Genomic DNA, 20,703 nt, shown 5'->3' with positions numbered 1-20,703 from the left:
TGTTTTCCCTAAAACAAATGTGTTTTCACCTAAAGAAATTTAGGCTCCTTCATTTATAGGTAATTTTGACTCCAAGTAGTTTTAAAGACACATGGCAGCAACATTCCCGTATTTAGTATTGAAAATGAAAAATTGCTTGTAATGTAAATGGCCATAGAAGGGATACTTCTTTATGTGGAAGACAGATTATATAACATTTTTGTCCTTCTGATACTTTCATGGAATTGGCACAGAAATTCCCTCTGGTGAGTAACAGTTGCTATTGTGATGAATGTAATGTAAGCTATTTAACAGTTTCAAATCACTGAAAGTGTTATACAAGTTTTGTTTTATCCAGCTATTAAAAACACAAATTGACAATTTTGAATACAAATGGAAGAAACTAAGGGACATTATGACAATATACAAAATTCTCCTGGATGTCAACTAGTTGTAAAATAATTTTTTGGACTACTACTTGTAGCACACATCATTTCAATGGCAGTAATATATGCACACAACTAGCTTAAAAGCAGTATCTAAAAGACGACCAGCTGCAGGAGGCAATATTCTTCCCTAGATTAGAGACAGTGATCAAAGAAAAAGGTCTCCAAGAATGATGAATGCTCTCAAAGAAGTCCCTATATGATCCGAAAAATACAGGTAACAATCATACCATTGAAATCTTGGAAGCAGTATTTCAGAATAATACACTCACAATATGATATTGGAACATTTAATGCTGTATCACAACTGTAATCATAACTATCAAAAACAAGATATACAATTACTTCAGCACTTGTCCTACCTCCAGACTTTAATTCACCATGAAGATATTAGCTTGGGTGTTTTCAAATTTCACTTTTGCTATCGTTTGAAGTTTTCAAAGATCAGTTCTGCATTCCTAACTTTGACAGCACAGATAACTGGAAGAGGTTGGAGTTTCTGTAAAGAGAGACTCCCCCACAAAGCTAGGTCTAATTTTATGCAAAAACTAGAATGTGTTTTGAAATTCTAGTTCTGCTCAAGTACGTATATGTATTTCTAATTGTAGTAAGTGTCAGTAACAGCTTACTATTACGAAATAAGATCAGAGATCTGGTTCTCAGCACAATAAAATTGAGTTTGTTTTGTATTAAATTCATTTATTTAGTTCTAATGAAACACTGCTTCATTCTGAAGGGAATAAAAACAACCAGAGAGAAAAGAAGTTAAAACTGGCATTGCTCTGTCTAGTTTAAGCAGTTTACATTGCTCATCATTTCGTCTTTGAAATGTTGTCGATATTCAACCTCACAGTCAACTTTAGTTTCTGCCTACAAAGCATAATCCACTTTAACACTTAATTTGGAACAATAAGGCAGGAAGCTCCACACTCATTCTAAAAAAAGACGGAAGACAACATAACTGAGTTCAAACAGTTAACTATGTTTAAAATGCCTCATAGAGCAAAGAGCGTTAGAAATTTAATTACAAGTCAAGTACCCGCTAAGTGTACTTGCAGTACAAATTTTTGTTTGAAGGTTGCATTACTGAACAGCTGCTCACTTCTCATTTGAGGTTCATACTGCTAAGAAATTAGATATTCGAACTAGTATATTACCAAGGAAAACCTACTTCTCGCATCTGAACATGTGGTAAGAAAGTAAGCAAAAGTTTCTAACTATCAATAAGTTATGAACGCACTTCCATTCAAGACAACCAAGTAACCAACTCTCCTTTCCTCAAAAGAGTGGCATTTTTGTGATAAATCAAGTTACACAAATAACCTTCTATGATGCTCTATTCCAGAAGGTCCAACACAATTTTTTCCTTCTCTTTCATTACAATAATCTTTAAAATTTCCACAGAGATTTGCTCTTGGATATTTGAAAGCAATTAGACATGTAAGACATGAAGCCAGGAAAAACAGAAAATAGCAAGTCCTGGAAATAGTTCTTGACACATCAGACACATCCTCCTTGTAAACGGTCCTTCGATTCCCTAAAGTTTCTGATCCTCTTCTTTATCTTGCAGGCTGTAAGCTGTTAAGTAAAACCTAGTGTGAAAAGGTTTCATTATCAGAACCAGATACTTCAGAAACGTTCTGAAGACTACACAGTGAGAAGGAAATCTGCCCAGCTTTTAAAGCTGCGCTTATATGGTCCTTGCACAAACTTTAATTTGGCAACTGCTACCAGGGAAACCAACATAGTATAGAACAGCAGAGAGCTGGTAGCAGACAAATCAGCCATTACCAGAGAGTTGTGCTTAAAACACAGACTAGCTTTTAGAAAAATGGAAATGGCAATGCCCAGTAACCTATAAAGTTACCCATTTAGGCTTCATTGTTGATTGTTTTTTATCCCAACCATGTCATCTCAGAAAAACACCACATGAAAAAAAACCCCAGGTATACAAAACACGCACAACTGTGAAAAACTGGAATGAAAACTGTAAAACATTATAGAAGCAGTACAGCAGCAGTAGCCAGTATACTTTCAAATCTTTCATGGTACAAAACAGAAAAGTTACTAAAAATAGGACATAAAACTTAATAAAACTGTGATCTTATTAATATCTATCACTAATAACAGAATGGTGATTGGAGATTGTTATTAGCTACTTTTCATGATATTCAGACTATGAGGCACATTAATTAAGACAGAAATTTTAAAGTACTTTCTGTGCTCCCTCAAAATTAAAAAAAGTCATTCAGTTGTGAATTTCAGCTCTAGGTGTTGTAGAAGTCAAGAGTATGTTACCTTAAAGTGGTATCAAAATTTCAAAATGTTTAAGTTCACTTGTAGTTAAATTGCAGGTATAACCTACGCCTCAAAGTCTCTGAATTGCCAACTACAAGAAATCTGGAGAGCCTATGAAGAAAGGATTGTTTCATACTTGTGCTAGTTCTTGTACTTTCCTTATACACTAAGGGTGGAAAGAATGACATCTGTTAGTTTACTGACTGATCTGATGCCAGTGAGGTCAGCCTCATATTGGCAGAGATCATCACTACCCACCGACAGAGCACTTGGAAGAACTGTCCTATAACCATGGGAACCATCTCCAAAAGGCTCAACAGTTAACTACCATTTAAAGAGTTCAGAAGGCTCATCCACACTGCTCGTTCTATCACATCCTCAATTTATTGAGTCATGCCTTGTTCCTTCCTCTGCTGCAAACCTTCTGAAGCTTGTTTAAAATCTCAATAGTCTTTGAGTGCCAGTAGGCTTCTTTTTCTTTTTCTTTAAATGAGGAGGTAACGAAATAAATAGCTAAATCAGTGACAAAAGTATACATTACTAACTCATGGTCTATTGTATTGGCTCAGAGTAGTATCAGCATATAGCATTACATCATATTCATATCCTAGTAATTTACAGTAAACTATAAACAATATTCTACTACTCTACCTCATTCTCAGACAAGTCAGTAAGCAGCAAACAAGAATTCATCTTGGCTTGGTACAAAAAACCTTAACTAAATAATAAACAATTGAACTAGGCTAAATTAACATAAAACTAAGATGGATGCTTAAGTTAAATACCTCAAAATTATGTCACTTAGGATCAAAACTTCTTATGTCCCACAAAAGCCTTTATGCTAATAAATTTACAGCCTATTTAGTTATTTAAATAAGTGTATATTAACACAACAATAAAGACAAATCTAGCCACCCTCAAGTACAAAAGGCAACCCACCTCTGATAGTCTTCCCATCATACACTCCTTTCTCTGAGCGGTTGAAAGAGAACAAGAGAAATTAAATTTTAACCAACTCTACCTGCCCCTAGACAAATAAATGTTTCTCTTTGCCTTCTATGAAGATAGACAAGAATGGATAATGATGAGCTGGTGGAAGGCATCAGAGTAGTTTTACATCAGGTGTTGTCTCTGGGAAACAGCTAATACTGTTAACAGTGATTAACTACATTAATTGTGGAAAATATACCTGCCAAACAAATTGCTTGTGATTGATGCACACTATATGACTTCACACTTACAAACAGCTAGAAACATTTTAAGTTTCCCACTTACCCAGCTTAGATTTCTCTCACCACATATAGCCAGATATGGAATCTTGCTGTATGACACTAAGACCAATTATATCAAGGTTACATCTACTTTCACACAGCTACTCACCAGTGTTCAGCTGCTACTATTTAAAATGTTGTAGATGGAAAAATACATGCCATGAAAGTGTAGCAAAAGCAGGTATCCTTCCTTCACATACTAACAGCAGCTTCCTTACAGAAGTATTTCAGTACATTCTTTATTTTTAAAAAATGAAAAATCTTTTCCACCACTACAGTTACAGTGCATACATGATTAGATATATGTAAGATTCCTTACCAACTGGGTTCTTACTAAGCATGATCTGCAGGTTTTTTTGACCTGGTGACTGCATGAATTCTGTGCCAGAGAACAGACATCCTACAGTAGATGTGGCTAACTTCAGGCTTGAAAGTCCTTCTCTACAGATTCCAGAAAGAATTTCAAAATTGTATTCAAGAAAGATATCATGTTAACAGTCAAAACAATGTTTAAAACTTCATCTGTGGGGCTTTCTTTCCTACTGAAAAAATTAAAAGTCTGACTCTACACACATATACAGACTGAATATTATTCCACAATTTTTAAGAACAAACTGAGTGGAACAATACAGATATATTTCTAGAACAGTACTTCCAGTTACTGAGAGCTATTCTTTAGTAAATACATTAACAACTTACTTGTGGGAAGTTCTTTTCTTCATCATGCTGGCAGACACTCCTGCATGACCTACAATATAAAAGATGTTGGAATTATTGCAAAATGATTTAAAAACTTACATTAAAGCCTTCATATTGAATGTCAAATTGTAAAGAATCCAAACACTTCATGTTATAACTGATCAGTGACCTGCTACAATGGGAAAAGGCTCTAGAGAGGTAGACATGGACTATCTGCACATGAAGCTGTGGTGAGCTGACCTTGGCTGGATGCCAGGTACCCACCAAAGATGCTCTATCTCTTCTCTCAGCTGGACAGGGGAGAGAAAAGACAACCAAAGGTTCCTGGCTCAAGAGAGGGACAGGGAGGCATCACTCACCAATTACCCTCAGAGGCAACCAGGCTTGACTCGGGGAATATTCATTTACTACCAATCAAGTCAGAGTAAGATAAATAATGCCAAATCTTAAAAATACCTTCCCCTCAGCTCTCCCTTTTTCTTGGGTCTAACTTCACTCCCAATTTTTTTCTACTTCCTCTCTCCCAGGTAGCACAAGGGGACAGGGAATGAAAGCGCAGTCAGTTGATCACACGTGTCTGCTACTTCTTTCTTTCTTCTCAGGGTTAGGGTTAGTTCTCCCTCCTCAGGTGGAGGACACCTCTCACTCTTTCCGTGCTGCAGAGTGGGGTCCCTCCCACAGCAGACAGTCCTCCGAACTTCTCCAACGTGAATCCTTCTCAGGGGCTACAGTTCTTCACAAATAGCTCCAGCATGGCTCTCTTCCACAGCGTGCCATCCTTCTGGAACAGGTTGCTCTGTAGTGGGTCCCCCACAGGGTCACAATTCCTGACAGCAAACCTGCTCCAGTGTGGGCTCTTCTCTCATGGGACCACAGGTCCTGCCAGGAAATCTGCTCCAGTGCAGACTTCCTGCAGGTTCACAGACTCCTTCCGTCACATCCACTTGCCCCAGTGCAGAGTCCCCCATGGATTGCAGGAGCACAGCTGCTTCATGATCATCACCACAGGCTGCACGGGAACCTCAGCTCCAGTGCCTGGAGCACCTCCTTCCCCTTCCTTCTGCACTGACCTTGGTGTTTGCAGGGCTGCTACTCTCACACTTTCACTCCTCTCCTGCAATTGCTGCGGGGCAGAATCTTTCCCCCATTCGTAAATACAGTATTCCAGTGGCACTTCCATCATCACTGTTTGGCTCAGCCAATGGCAGGTCCATCTTGGAGCCAGCTGGCATTGGCTCTGTTGGACACAAGAGAAGCTTGTGCTGCTTCTCAAAGAAGTTACCCTTGCATGCTCCTGGTACCTTGCCATGCAAACCCAACACAAAAGCTCAGTGATGAACATAAAGAGTGACTGACAGCAACTTTTAAAATGAAAGTTGAATTAAACACAACAGGGACAATAGCTGACATGGTCAATCAACAATAGTGAATCAACAGGCTGTTTTAAACTTTCATCCTTCAGTTAATAAAAGGAGATGCAAATACACATCTTCCTGAGTTAGCCAGACCAGCACTACCCAACAGAGCACATAAAAGTCTAACAATAAACAAGATTTTTACAGACGGAAGAACACTGGACTCGAGCCAGTGATAATTTGGGATGAATATGAAAAATGGAAAGCTTTTAATAAGATGAAATGAGTACATGGGAAATCAGGCTTCTGTTGGTTGTTAGAAAGCCACTCACGAGCAGCCATGAAGAATTCAGCAGAGGAAATATGCAAGAACAAAATGACAGAAAAACAATTTTAAAAGATAACATATATAAAAGGTGATGTGCACAGCTAAAAAAAATCAAAATTAGTTCTTAGAATGAAAACTGCACCTCAGATTACAGCCAAGGGCCACATGCATAAGGGATCATTTCCTAGGGTTGACTGAAACAGCCCCTGTTAAAGTGATGGCTGATGGTGACTACATGGCCAGGAGATACCTGGCTTGATCCTGTTTCTCCCTGTCTTGCTCACTGTAATGGTTTTGAATGGTATGGATTTAAATTTCTTCACAGTAGCTTGTTTTGGGCTTTTTGGATTTTTTTCTTCTTGTTTGCCATATCTAAAACAATCTGGTCACAATGCTGGACTGACCCATGTGTATGTAACTCTAACGCCTTGTGTTTATGTGCAAACATGCCTAGAATCTCAACTAGGACTGCTTGAATGAACACCTACAGAGAAATGTTTTAATTTCTCTATAGGCTGAAACAAACCAATTCTTTTAAATTCAGTTATGCATGTTCCAAGCATAAGTGGAATTATGTATTGAAAACTTTCACTATATTAACAGAATCACACAAGAGCCAAGCACTGACAGTACCATTAAGGTTCCAAGTCTGCATGAATATTTTACTATTTTCATTTTTATATGAAAACTTTAGGAGGGCATATACAAATCTACAGAAATGGCAGAATTAACATAATTAATTAATAATTAAAATAATCTTCTACTATTTAGTATAATCCAGCTTGCATCAGATCTTCAGGAACCTGTACTTCCAACAGCAATGATATCTGAAATGTCCCATTTTAAAAATTAAGCCCTGTGTGTCAATTACTGCAGTAAAGATCCTACTTACAATTTTTGACTGTTACAAAACCAAATAATTAAACTGAGTATTTGTAAGAACTTAGCTGGAAAAACAAAACCAGCATCACAAAAGTTTCATTGGAAACCTGTAAGACTTTAGGACTTTATTACACCCTATAAAAAAAGCTGTCTACGCATACTGTCAGTTACTTCTCTGTATATAAGGTGGCCGTGTTCTACTAATACGCAATATAATAAAACACATTTTATTAAATTTATAGTGGTGTTTTATTAAAATGAAGTAATTTCTTAAAATCCAAGAACTGTCCTTACAAAATAGAGAAACTTCATCACCAGAAGATGAATACATGTAGTCTACATTTGACATTTCTGGCTAATGAGAGAAAAGTAAGACTTTGGCTAAGTTAGCTCAAGTAAAAACACAACAAAACAACAGAATGCTGCAGCACAAGAATTTGTTTTCTGCCCTCTGCTCAAGGACTTGGGAACCTGTGAGTAAGAAGGGAGGTATGAAGCATTTATCTTCCAAAGTCAAGAACAGAAGCACTAGACCTCCACAGAAGGAAGATTTACTACAGCATTTGCCATAAGTAGAAGAGGAGAAGCCATGACGACCTCTAGGAATGGGATTTTGCTGTTTACTAATTTCTCACCTTGGGATCTTCAGATCTCTGAACTTGTTCAACTTGTTCACTGATACAATGAGCTCTATACCAAAGACAACACAGACTAAGTACTACTCATCATCTTAAGTCAGGCAGTATCTTAAGAGAGCTCCCAGTTTAAAACAAGAAGTAATGGCATTTGGATGCTTAATACAAATATCAATAGCAAGTATTTGAAGATCCTAAGTTAAATGCACCCTTTTACCAACCAGATGCCTATTTGCCACAATTTGCCCTCCTAATTTGCACTGTGTGAATTCAGATAGGCCTCAAGGCGACGTAAACTGCTTTTAAGGATGTATTAGGTTACACTACGGAATTGCTTGGCTACACAATTGCAGAAACTGCAACAAGAGTTTCTGTCCTTTAAAGCCGCTCTGGAGAGGGGACTGAGCAGCACAGAATCCTTATGTTTAATATAGTCTAGTGAGAAGATCAAAATCAGAATTATCTGCCTCCTTCATCTTTCTTGGTCTGTAAGAACGGAGCAGCTGGACATGACCCAGCCATGGGCACTCAGCCCAGAGAGCCAAACGTGCCCTGGGCTGCATCCAAAGCATCGTGGGCAGCAGGGGAGGGAGGGGATTCTGCCCCTCTGCTCTGCTCTGGTGAGACCCCACCTGGAACACTGCATCCAGCTCTGGGGTCCTCAGCACTGAACAGACCTGCTGGAATGAGGTCAGAGGAAGGCCATGAAGATGACTGAAGGGCTGGAACACCTCCTGCAGGAGGAAAGGCTGAGAGTTGCAATTGTTTGGCCTGAAGAAGAGAGGGCTCTGACGATACCTTATTGCAGCCTTCCAGTATGTGAAGGGGGCCTATAAGAAAGATGGGGACAGATTTCTTAGCAGGACCTGTTACAACAGGACATGGGGTAATGATTTTAAAATAGAGAAGATTAGATATAAGTAAGAAGGTTTTTTACACTGAGTGTGGTAAACACTAGCACAGGTTGCCCAAGGGTGGTGGTTGCCCCATCCCTGGAAGTGTCCAAGAGCAGGTTGGATGGGGCTCAAAGCAACCTGATCTAGTTGAAGATGTCCCTGCTAATTGCAGGAGTTGTACGAGATGACCTTTAAAAGGTCCCATCCATATCAAACTATTTTATTGTTTTATGACATTAGAGCACAGAAACATATTTTTTGTAAAAGAAAGTGAACACAAACTCCAGCTTCCAGACAAGAGCAACAGAATTAAGAATTCAACTGTCATATGGTCTCTTGTTTTTTCTGAGGCTTGTTCATTCTCAACAAACCCTTAGACTAGAAATGATGTTTCTGAATATTTCTACTATACTCCAGGCAAAGATAAAGAAAAAGGGTATAACAAGACTAAAATAATCGTTCAGGATGTTGGCTTCAAGGGAAATACACGTATCATTTCAGCTGGGGCTATAGGAGAATAGGAAGAAGGATGGGAGAAAGCTACTGGCAATGTTTTTGCTATTGTGACATGAGTTGGTCCCCTCCATGCAATTCATGAAAGTCAGACAGGCTCTTCAAAAAACAGCAACAATATTTTACTTCTCTGAATACATCCCATGTTTACAACAAGCAGCAAAACCTACATGTTTTTAAGTTGTATCCCAGAATCTTCCATGGGAACAGCAGTAATTCCACTCTGTATCTGGAGACTCTTTCAGAATTACTTTCAGGGACCTAACAAACACTTCAGTGTGCTGATTCACACCCAGTACTGCTCAACCTCAGCTTAAAAGAGTTTGAAGAAGAGAGGTCTTTCAATTGAAGTAAGTCAGAAGTAGAGACATAAACCAAATTCTAACTCTACAGAAAGATTTCACTGCAATTCTAAGCAATTCACATCCATGATCTCTTTTCTTAGTTCATAAAGACAATACTAAAACAATTTACACTTGCTTTTAAGGGTGAAAAAACTACAGACGCTCATATATGACTTAATAGTTATATGTTCATATGTATCTTAAAAGTTTTCTTTACTAAGAAAGTACTTTTATGTTTTCAAACCATCCAGTAAAGGCATTACAATTGCTCCTGACGATCATGCAGTTTGGTAGGATTCTGTACCAGGAGAACACTGCTAAGAAAGACTCCAGAGGACCATGTCTTTAACTTACACAGCATTAAACAGGTGATCATTAGATTTAAAAGGGTCAATTGTGTTAACACAGGGGTAATCACATCTTACAATCAATTATACTGTATTTTTTTTTTTTTTAATCTGTATTTCTCCTATATTTGGGACAGCAATACACTAATTAGAGACAGGCAGGCACATCACCAAGAGTACCCTGTCTGATTCACTCAAACTGTATCGTGGAAAGCAACTCTATGCTTTGACAAACTCCTAGAGTCTGTAGCCATGTACTCTACTGTTGTGTAAAAATGACAAGTCTAGCTTTCCTTCTTTTCTCCACCTTCAATCCTACCCTTTGTTTCCCAAAAAGGAACTATGTACAAAGTATATTTCCCAGAGAGAGAGATTTCAAAAGCCTAGTTATTATAAATCACATGTACCTTCTCCTTTACACTCACTTTACAACACATAAAAGCATTTCCTTCCTAGGCAGACAAACAGGACAGCTGAAAATCAGCTTTCTTGAACATGCTACCAACCTGTAGTGTCACTGATTGGTAAGTCTCTGAAACATGATGAAATCAAAGCCAGTTGAAAAATGTTTTGTTAATGCACTAAATTTTGCCCTATATGAATACCTGACACTACCACTGGTTTATCTCTACCTCCAAATTGTTTTTTGCAGCCCTCCTAGAGACCAGAAATTTTATGATTTTACAATATTAACATTATCCAATGTAAAATACAAAGACTATTTCCACTCTTTCTTTGTATCTTTTTCTTTTAGCGTATCTTTTTCTTTTACTCTTTTTTCCTTCTGAGTAAGACTATATTACTGCTTTATTATCCAATCGCAGATGATAGCAATTTTATAGGCAAGTCTTAAAATCCCAATTTCTACTTAGGATGTAGCTATTCTGGAAGACTATTGTGGTTCATAAAGTTCCTTGGCAAGTGGCAACCATCTTTAAAAAAGGAAGGCAATAATTTTGTATCCATAATGCTGTAAAGCTCAGTAAATCCTATTTAAAAGTTACTTCTTAATTTTCTTTTTTTACAGCTTTTCCAGGTAATCTCACAGACCCTCTTAAGGGTTCAGTCCTAAGATGGGGGAAGGGACTTTTCACTAGATCCGGTTGCTTAATATCCCTTTGAACATGATCATAAACATTTCCAACAAGGAGTCACTCATATATAGGTAACCTGTTCCTGTGTTTCACCATATACATCTTAAAAAAATTTCTTCTGTATACTCAAACCTAACTGTACTCTCTTTCTGTTTAAGACAATTATCCCATGTACTGTCACTGAAGGCCTTGGCAAATAGCCTCTCTCTGTCTTTCTCATAAGCCCCACTTAAAAAGTTGTACTGCCTGGAGCCTCTTCTCCAGGCTGAACCACAACTCTCAGCCTTTTCTCATATGACAGGAGCTCCAGTCCTTTGGTCACTCATGGCTATCCTCTGGACCTATTCTCTTTCAGTTTGAAGCCATTTTCCCTTGTCCTGTCATTATGAGCTTGTAAATAGTTCCTCTCCAGCTTCAAGTCCCCTTCAGGTACTGCAGGCCATAATTAGGTCACCCTGGAGCCTTCTCTCTCTCCAGGCTGAACAACCACAGCTCCTGCAACCTCTGCTCGTAGGAGAGGCGCTCCAGGCCTTGGATCATCTTCATGGCCCTCCTTTGGACTCACTCCAACTGCTCTACATCATTCTTATGTTAGGGACCCCAGAGCTGGATGCAGTACTCCAGGTGGTGTCTCACTGGAGTGGACTAAGGAGGCAATAACACCTCCCTCAACCTGCCGGTCATGCTGCTTTTGATGCAGCCCAGAATCTGAGAGCCCATCTGGGCTGTGAGTGTACCCTGATGGGTAACGCCGAGCTTCTCATTTGCCAGCACCCTGGAGTCCTTCTTGTTAAGGCTGCTCCCAATCCATTCTTTGTCCAGGCTGTATTTGTGCTTGGAATTGCCCTGACACAGATGCAGCACCTGGCACCTGGCTTTGTCGAACATCACAAGGTATGAACCTCTCAATCCTGTCCAGGGTCCTGTGGATGGCACCCCTTCCCTCGAGCATGCTAATGGCAACACACAGTTTGGTGTCATCAGCAAACTTGCTGAGAGTGCACCCAATTCCCACTGTCCCTACCACTGAATAAGATGTTAAACAATGCTGCTCCCAATACTGACACCTGAGAAATTCCACTCATCACTGTCTCAATTCGGTCGCTTAACCAAGTGTAACTTCGTACTGGATCTCTCCTTTGAAACCTGTAATTGTTACTTGAAAGGTAACTGTATTACCTTTGAAAGCAGTACAAGTTTCAAATAAGTGATAGCACATTTTAACACAGTCCCAGGTAAAATACAAGCTTGAAATTTTCCAAAGGGTGAAATCCTCCAGTATCCAGTTGTTTCAATTTTTAATGAATCAGACAAGTATTTGAAAGCACCAGAATGTCTATTGCTTGGGCATTTTAAAAATTAACTGAGCTTTCCCAATTACACTGTCAGTTGGTTGGTTTTTCGAGAATTTCATAAACACTCCAATTCACAATGGTTGGTGATAAAAAATATGTTGTTTTCCCCACAAAGGTCACCGATTAATAACTTCTGACACAACACAAAATAGTAAGGTCAGATCTGTACTGCTAAATTTACATTTGTTTTTTCAATCCATGATCTTCTAGAACAAAAGTAAATTTTATTTTAAAACAAGAATGATGACATTTGCATTTTTAAGTTGTATTCCAGAATCTTCCGTGGGAAAATCATTAACATCTGCAGAAAATCATTTACATATTTAAAAAGTCAATAAAGTAAGAACACTTTTTATCCATTAAAAGCAAAGAAAACCACCATAAAGAACACCTCACCTGCATCAGCTCTGGACCGCTGACCTGGTGATTTTCCAAATGGGGTCTTCATTCATCTGTGTTTAAGTGAGCAGCAAAGCTGCTGGACTAGGGTGAAAATCCAGTTCGTTCCAACTTCCAGGATATCTTATTAGTCTTAGGATGAGACAACCACGTAAAATCCACCATTCAATCAAGAACTTCTCCTTCCTCAAATGTAGAAGATGCACTTTCAATTACAGTACTCTGAAAAACAAAACAGGTGGAGTGTAAGTAGCGTGAAACAAAAATATTCTATCTTAACCAAGTCTCACTTTAATGCTTGTTTTCATACGCAATAGGATATTCCTTCACATTCTGTTATTCTGAAAACATTCAGCAATATATGGCCAAACAAACACAAGGGCTGCTACTTTTATGTCCTAGTTACAGTAAAGTTCCACATCACTATGTCAATTACATAGAGAAAAAAGCTTCTTAAAAACCATTGAGCTTAACATATGGGAGAATGACTACTAACTTAGAAGAAACTGTACTACCTTTACCAGGGTAAAGCACAAATCAACTCTTTCCCTTGGTTAGAAATAATGTGCTCCCACTCACATAGCAGAATAACTTTGCTTCACAGAAGTTTAAAAAAGTCTCGTTGAAAAAAATGCAACACAAAAGGTTTTAAAAATACTGATTCCACTGCAATGACTGCTCAAGCCAGCAATTTGTTGAGTAGGTTGACAGTTCACAGATCTTATGATTCATAAATCTGTTTAAGTTTCTGGCAATTCTCTCTACCTAAGCTCATCAAATTCCTAAAGCATTTTGTCATCACATTCCTCTAGATGAGGGAGGCAACTGAGGACAACTTTTTAATGCCCTTTTCAGGAATTAATTACAGAAATTTTTGACCGCGTGAAAAAAATCAAAGCACTATAGGTGAACTTATTTCAGAGTAACATTTTTGGGCCAGACACATTTGTTCACTACTTCACTGTTGCCCACAACTAAGGCAAGTGAGATCAGATAATTTCCTTAAGAAATGTCACTGCTCATCTGTGAGAGAGACATGGCCTCTCTGTTCTGTGAGACAGTGCTGTCTTCTCTATTTTACTTCAGTTTTGGAAGCTGTTGTCAATTTTCATACAGGGGTTAAAACCAGAAGAATGCCCTTAACTAGTGATCCAGCAAAGGAAAAATTGTAGCTTAAGCTTGTGCCTTACTGAATAAGGGAACATACGGGTTTTAACATACCTTGAGGTATGGTGAAACTGTTACACAGAAAAATGCATTTACATCTGACACTTGACAATTCTTTCATGAATTGTACCAAATTGACTTCTAAGAACAATACAGCAACTAAGAGCAATACACCCTAGGAAAAAGTAGCAACAGGGAGACAAACATTCAGTCATCTGCAGTTTTTAGAAAGAACTAACTAAAGACATTCACAGTCAGGAATTCTTAAGAACTTGTGAAATTAAAAAAAAATATTTACAGAAACTTACTAGTTTTTCTACATTTCATCTCTTCCTGAAATTTACCAGTATATACCCAACAATGCTAAATGATACCAGGGCAACCATATTCAACAATATTCTAATAGGAAGCAATTAGCTTGCTTAACCTACTTTACTGGTAACAGCATAAAGAGTATCTTTTTCTACGGAACTCAGATGCATTTTCCTATGGATTAAAACACATTAATACAGAACCATCACAGATTATGAAAAACCAACTCTGAATTCTTAGCACTGCTGTAATATACTACTACACTCAGTCTCACAGGTACTGCACAAACATTCAAGAGATCAACTATTTTCCTCCAGAAAAGCTATTAGTTCAGAAGTAACTGCAATCTTGTATTTTATCTTCTGATCTAAAAAACCCGACAAAACGAAGAAAAAAAATCCCTCCAAAACAAACTGAACCATCATCACCACCTCCACAAATACACAAAATTTGAAAATTCTTCAGATTTAGAAAATAATACACCCTTTTACAATAAGCTCTTGAACTGCTATTCAAGGAAGTTACTTTGTAGCACCTATATTATACACTTCCCCCTCCCAGGATTTCAAATTCATAGTAAAAATAAAAAGTACTAGGTATTTTGATTGCATTGCTTATGTAGTTGTGTACAAAAATAACTAAGACACCACAAAATATATTGTTTTCTACCAGTTAATTTTTTAACAGAATATCCCCAATCATTTACTAAGCCCCAAATTTGAAATCATGCTTCAGAAACAGAAAATTTATTTCTAATCCTTTTAAAGTCACAATTTGTTTGCTAGCACTTAATAAAGTGCTTCACTGTGCTCTCTGAAGCTATGGATGGACACAAGACTACTGACATTAAAACCTGATCCAGCAGTTTAAACTGACTTTCTAGAAATTAAGCCCATAACACTGTTACTAGTTCAAAACCTTACTGAAGAATTAAGTAGTGCTTTCCTAAAACTAGCATTCTGAATTCAATTTACATATCAGTTGCATAGTGACAGTTCTGAAGATAATAATAAGGAGGCATAGAACCTGATTTTCTGAAAATAAATTGATGTACTTTAAGAACACTTTGAATTTTTAAGAATATGTAAATAAGTCTTACTTACTTGATTAAAAATACACCAAACCCAGTAAAATTTAGGGTTCTTAAATGTGATAAATGACAAAACATCAGACTTAATGCCAGCATGCAAATATCTTGATCTCCTAATATGGAAAATCATCAAGAAAAAAAATTGACTCACAAAATGAAAACTCTTCATTGCAAGTCCCAAGAAATGTTGTGTTTCATAAAGGTAGGAAACACAAAATCAAAACATGCACCTGATGCACTCAGTTGCAATAAGCTGTTAAGAAAGAGCAGATACTCCTTGTTTGGCTATATGTAAGATGACCTATGAAACAATCAACTTTTTAGAGGTATTGTGTTGATAGCAGCAGATACAGTAAATCCAACAAAAGTAGGGGTTTTTTGGATACAAAGTGACACATCCAAAGCAAGCTAGACTAGTACAGACTGCCAGTAACTTTCAGAAGAGAAGTGCCACTGCCTACTTGTCAGACACCCATTTCCCCAACACCCAACAGCACAGGTCACCATCAGTTCAGCTGTAGGTTTCACTTAAAAAACAGACAAGTTTTGACTTGTGAGCTGCTCACCAGCCCACGTGTGCTGCTCATCTGCTTTTACAAGCCTTTCCACACAAAAGTATACTTTAGGAAAAAAAAAATGTGGAAATTAGATGACTCCTTTGTCTGATAGTGGCCTAATTATTGTGGAGTGTTTCAGAGACTATTAAGTGTTATAAAAACACTAGCATTACATACTGTCAATCATACCAGTTTCATATGAGAATAGTAGAATCATTCTATCAAAACAGGCAGAAAGACATGACATAAAGACAAAAAAAGTAAAGCAATGAAAAAAGAATTTTTGCAGTATAAAGGGAAATGATGGAAAAAACATCTTTCAGTTTTCACTGTGAAACATCTTAACCCTCTCTATAAACTTAGTTGTTTAGAAACACTAAAATGTTGTATGAGCTTTTAACTCCATGAAAATAAAAGTAACCACCTGACATAATTCTCTAGCATGAATTTTAGTTAACATTCATGTCTCTATTTCCATAAAACTGCATGCATTTCACTGCAACACACAGCACAATGTTGTTTACAGCATTTTTGTGAAAGCTTCATGGTTCCACTATCCACCAAAGAGGGATGTGAGCAGCACAAAACTAGTGACAACTGAAGCTGACACCAAGCCCACAATTTTAAGTGCCTTACTCCTAAACAGTGTATTTAAATTTTACCATCACGAACACAGAAGGAAGTAATTTGCCGAGAAAATGCTTTATAGGTAAAAGTTTGGAAGGAGAGGAAGGGTAATAGCATGTGTTGCTTGTATTCAGATTGTACAGTTTCTGACAAAAGTGGCAGTCTCTCTCTCACCTTCTCAGGTCTGTTCCAGCTGTCAGAGCCACCAGTGATTAGGCCTTCTGGCACCACCTGGTGGGCTTCAACATTTTTACTTCACTATCTACAACACCTCTCCTGCAGGCAACTCACTGAGAACTTCCACTGCTAGATGCTCAGGGGAGGACCAGCACTTCACAAGAATGTTCTGGGGAAGGAGTCATTCTAAACTGAAATGCAACAACTAGATTCCTTGGTAAGTAACACTGTGATTTCCGTAACACAGCTCAGAGCTACTGGTACATGTTTCAGGTGAAGCAGTAGCATAGTTTCTTCCAGCACTAACAAGTTGGATGAACCATGTCTGTTATTTAGACTCCCTAATTCTTATTATACAAGCAGAAAGGATCATTCTATGCAAGTCTTCTGCACCTGCCTTCCCAAAGATATCTCTAAATAATGGAGGGAATAAAAATATGCCAGTTTTAGCTTGTTACTGTTTTTTTTCCTTCCCTAATAAAAAACTCCAAATGCTTTCCTGTGGTTCAAGAATTCAGCAACTCAAATTCCAAATTTGTTTTGAAATATTCTACCAGCTTAACCAGAATATTAGTTATTAGGAACTTCTTTTATTTTATACTAGGATTTTGTGTAGGTAATAAGATCTGATGTCTGAGAAGAAAGTACAGTTACAGTACATGAAATATGAAGATAAAAGTGATTTGCAGCTGATAACCATGGAAATAATACGTTTCAGAATCATGTCTATGACCTGGAAGACCCCAGATCAGGGTATAACTACCTCTCCACTACGATGGCTTCTGAAGTTTCATCTCTACCCAGAGAGGTGCTATCTACAATTGTACAGAAACAAGCAGCACTGACACGCAACTGTGTATGCACATATATAAAGACACATGTACCACTGCACAGGTACTGGCTGTATGGGGCTTTGACCTGGTCTACAGAAAGAAGTCCCTGCCCATGGCAGGGCAGTTAGATTAGATGTTTTTTAGAGGCCCCTTCCAACACGAACCACTCATGACAGAAATAAACTCACAAAATTTAAAGTTAACTCCATATTACAAAGCCACAGTGATGAAACTGTAGCAGAAGCCTAGAAGAATCTGAAATTTGTACAAACTGTGTTTAGTTGACAAGATGTCTTCAAAATTCAAGAGGCAGCACACTGCAATTTCTAATTATTTACTAAAATATTTTAGCATAAACAAGTGGGCAAGTTATTTACCATAATGAAAAACAATATTAAAAGGTTTGCTAGTAAGTTCTTGTGGTTGTAGGGAGGGGGTGGAGCTCAGAACTGATGGGCATGGCTTATATTGCTATTCTATAGTGCCTACATCATCACTGTGGGGAACGGCCTTGGGGGAAAGAGAAGACGAGTAATCCCCAGAAATGACACCACTTTGTTTACCTCTCTTCCCCAGGAGAGGTTGCTGTAATCAGCTGAGTGGACCCTGCCCTCTCTTGCCACTCCTCATCCATTCCTGTCCCTCAGGAGCATGCAGCTCCGGGTGGTGAACACAGCTAAGCCCAGTGGAATGGTTAAAAGCCATGGTGCTGCTGGGAACCGAACCCTAGCAGAGTGAAAAGGGCAAAAGCAGTAGTGCTGGGGTGGGAAACAGCCATGGGGAACAAAGCAGTGGCAGCGGTATGATGCGAATGATCTTGCTTTCAGGGGACTGTCACGGTTTTCTGTTGTCTCAGGCTTGAGGGACAGGGCGAGCCAACTATGGGGAGTGCCTGCCATCTTGTCTTTGCCTGAGGAAACCACATGGTGCTGCAGGGAGTGTCTCCCATCTTGTCTTTGTCCAGGCTGCCACACAGACCTACATGGAGGTGGTGTATATCCATTTTTGTGTATAAAGCACCTTCTCTTCTAGTATATTTTTGTTATTAATATTGCTGCCATTACTGTGCATTTCTTATTCCACTGCTGTTTGCTTTCACTAAATTGTAATCTCAACCCATAGTCTCTTCCTCGGTCAGGAGGAAGGGGAGAGGCTTATTTGAGTTTAATTTGTGGCTGGCGTCAAACCACCACATTCAATTGGTGCCTATGGTGAGCCATGAAAGGAGTAAAGACAACTTTGATCTAAAAACCTGTGTATTAGGTACAGAACTCCCTAGCTAGAGGTGCTCTATCTGTTCATGGAGGGGTGATATTTAACCCTGTATATATTCCCATACATGCTCCTCATGATGCTATTTTTTCAGAGTAGGGAGAAGGATCGGGATTGCTTTGTTGCTGCAATGTGTGGCATCAGTTTATGACATGACAACATCTGTGGCAATGAGGGTCATTTGGGATGTTGTGTTCAGTGCTGTTCAGCCATCGTGGCCTTGGCTGCTCCCTCTGAGGATTCATTAATAACAGTACCCAACCTGTAGGGAGGCCAGGAGACAATGATTTTTCTCAGCCTTTCAACCCCTTTTTCCTCCTTTGGGTCTGCTACAACAGTTTTTGAGAATCTTGAATTCCATTTGGATGTTAAAGAAAGTGTATTCTAATTGCAGTGTCTGCCAAATTTCTTCAGTACAGTCTAGAATAAATGAAATTTAGAATAAGAAGTCTACACCATGTTTCAAGTCAGGATAGAGACATCCAGGGAAGTTGTTCAGAGAACTGCCCTGGAGCTGAACAGTCATGAGTAGTATAGTATGGGGCAGAAAATGAGCCAGCTTTTAAAGGAGTATGCTGCTCCAGTGGTTTGGAAGTTCACCCCCAAAAAATACAGGACCTTGATACAAGTGGAAAAATATTTGGAAGAAAAATGCTGTGACAGCTCCGGAGAGGCATGAAGTTATGCAACATGCTGGGCCCTGGCTACTACTAATCAGACACTGCACAGCACTCTCAGGGGAAGGAGAGGAAAGCAGACCAACAGGCACCAAGGCCACTCAAACTGCAGCTGAACCAGAGGAACAACCCATGCCAGTAGGAGTTGCCCCTATTCTGAAGAAAAAATTCAAGAACAAATCAATTAGCATAGTGAGGGATGAAGAAGAAACAGGACCCTCAAAACCAGAGGAAGAGACACAGCCAGACAGAATCACCTGATCCCTATCCATGGGTGAGCTCTGAGATGCACAAAAAGATTACAGCTACCACCCTGGTGAGCCCTACTGACCGGGCTGCTTGCTGCTAGGGTATCATGGCAAATGGTGCAAAACTAGGCCCAGTGAAGCCAAGCAATTAGGATCCCTGTCCTAGGATGCAGGCATTGACCGGGGGATTTAGAAAAGACCAGAAACTCTCAGCCTCTGGAAGTAACTCCTGTCAAGTCTGATAGAGAGGAATCTCTGCATGGATGCATCTTTTAGTACATCAACACAAGTGGAACACCATGGACACTTGGCATCCAGTACTTCAGAGAATTAGCTGTGCTGAAGGTAATATGTAAGGATTCAAATAATAAGTAGTCCCCTATAAATAGAGATGACATCCAGTGTACACAAAACATGTGGCAGAAGTTCCTACAGAGTGTGCTGGTGTCACATGCCAACTCACTGGCAGTGAAGTCATATAAGGAAGGAGAAAAAAAAGTGAACAATTTGGCTACCAAACTCCAGCTATACGAAGATACTATCTCCATTCCAATACAGGCCTGCATCTCATCTGTGAAATGACTGTCCAAGGACTTATGGCAATTTAATAGGGAAATTAAAGAGGACCAACAATTTAAAAAGGACTACCAAAAGTTTAAGGAGGAAATGCCCCATGCCCTGCCAGTACAGGTAAGAGTTTCTGCTATTAGGGAGCAGGTGCTCCCCAGCTTGAGAGAGAGGGTACACACCACAAGGTAATCTGTGGTTCTACCTGCATGACAGCTGAGAATACATGAGGAAGTGTGATGGAAAACCCACCTCTGCTGTAGCAGCACAGGTACCTGTGTTGAGGGGAAGGATAACCACCACATGAAACTGGTAAAAAATACTGCCCCATTTCC

At 38.9% G+C, this 20,703-nt stretch overlaps 1 protein-coding gene across 5 annotated transcripts in view; it reads right to left on the bottom strand.

Moving 5' to 3' along the window:
* SPIN1 (spindlin 1) overlaps positions 1–20,703 on the bottom strand; it is an 80,508-nt gene that overhangs the window by 8,754 nt on the left and 51,051 nt on the right. For all 5 annotated transcript variants that reach the window (XM_069000942.1, XM_069000938.1, XM_069000940.1 and 2 more), the window contains 2 exons: positions 12,839–13,063; positions 4,694–4,742 (listed from right to left, as the gene is read on the bottom strand). In XM_069000942.1, coding sequence (XP_068857043.1) covers positions 4,694–4,742; positions 12,839–12,890 — 101 coding nt within the window. In that variant the 5' untranslated portion in view covers positions 12,891–13,063. The remainder of the gene's footprint in view (positions 1–4,693; positions 4,743–12,838; positions 13,064–20,703) is intronic.

The sequence above is a fragment of the Aphelocoma coerulescens genome, assembly GCF_041296385.1.
Source record: "Aphelocoma coerulescens isolate FSJ_1873_10779 chromosome Z unlocalized genomic scaffold, UR_Acoe_1.0 ChrZ, whole genome shotgun sequence".
NCBI lineage: Eukaryota > Metazoa > Chordata > Aves > Passeriformes > Corvidae > Aphelocoma > Aphelocoma coerulescens.
Note: the sequence above shows the minus strand (reverse complement) of the source record. Positions and strands in the feature narration are given on the sequence as shown.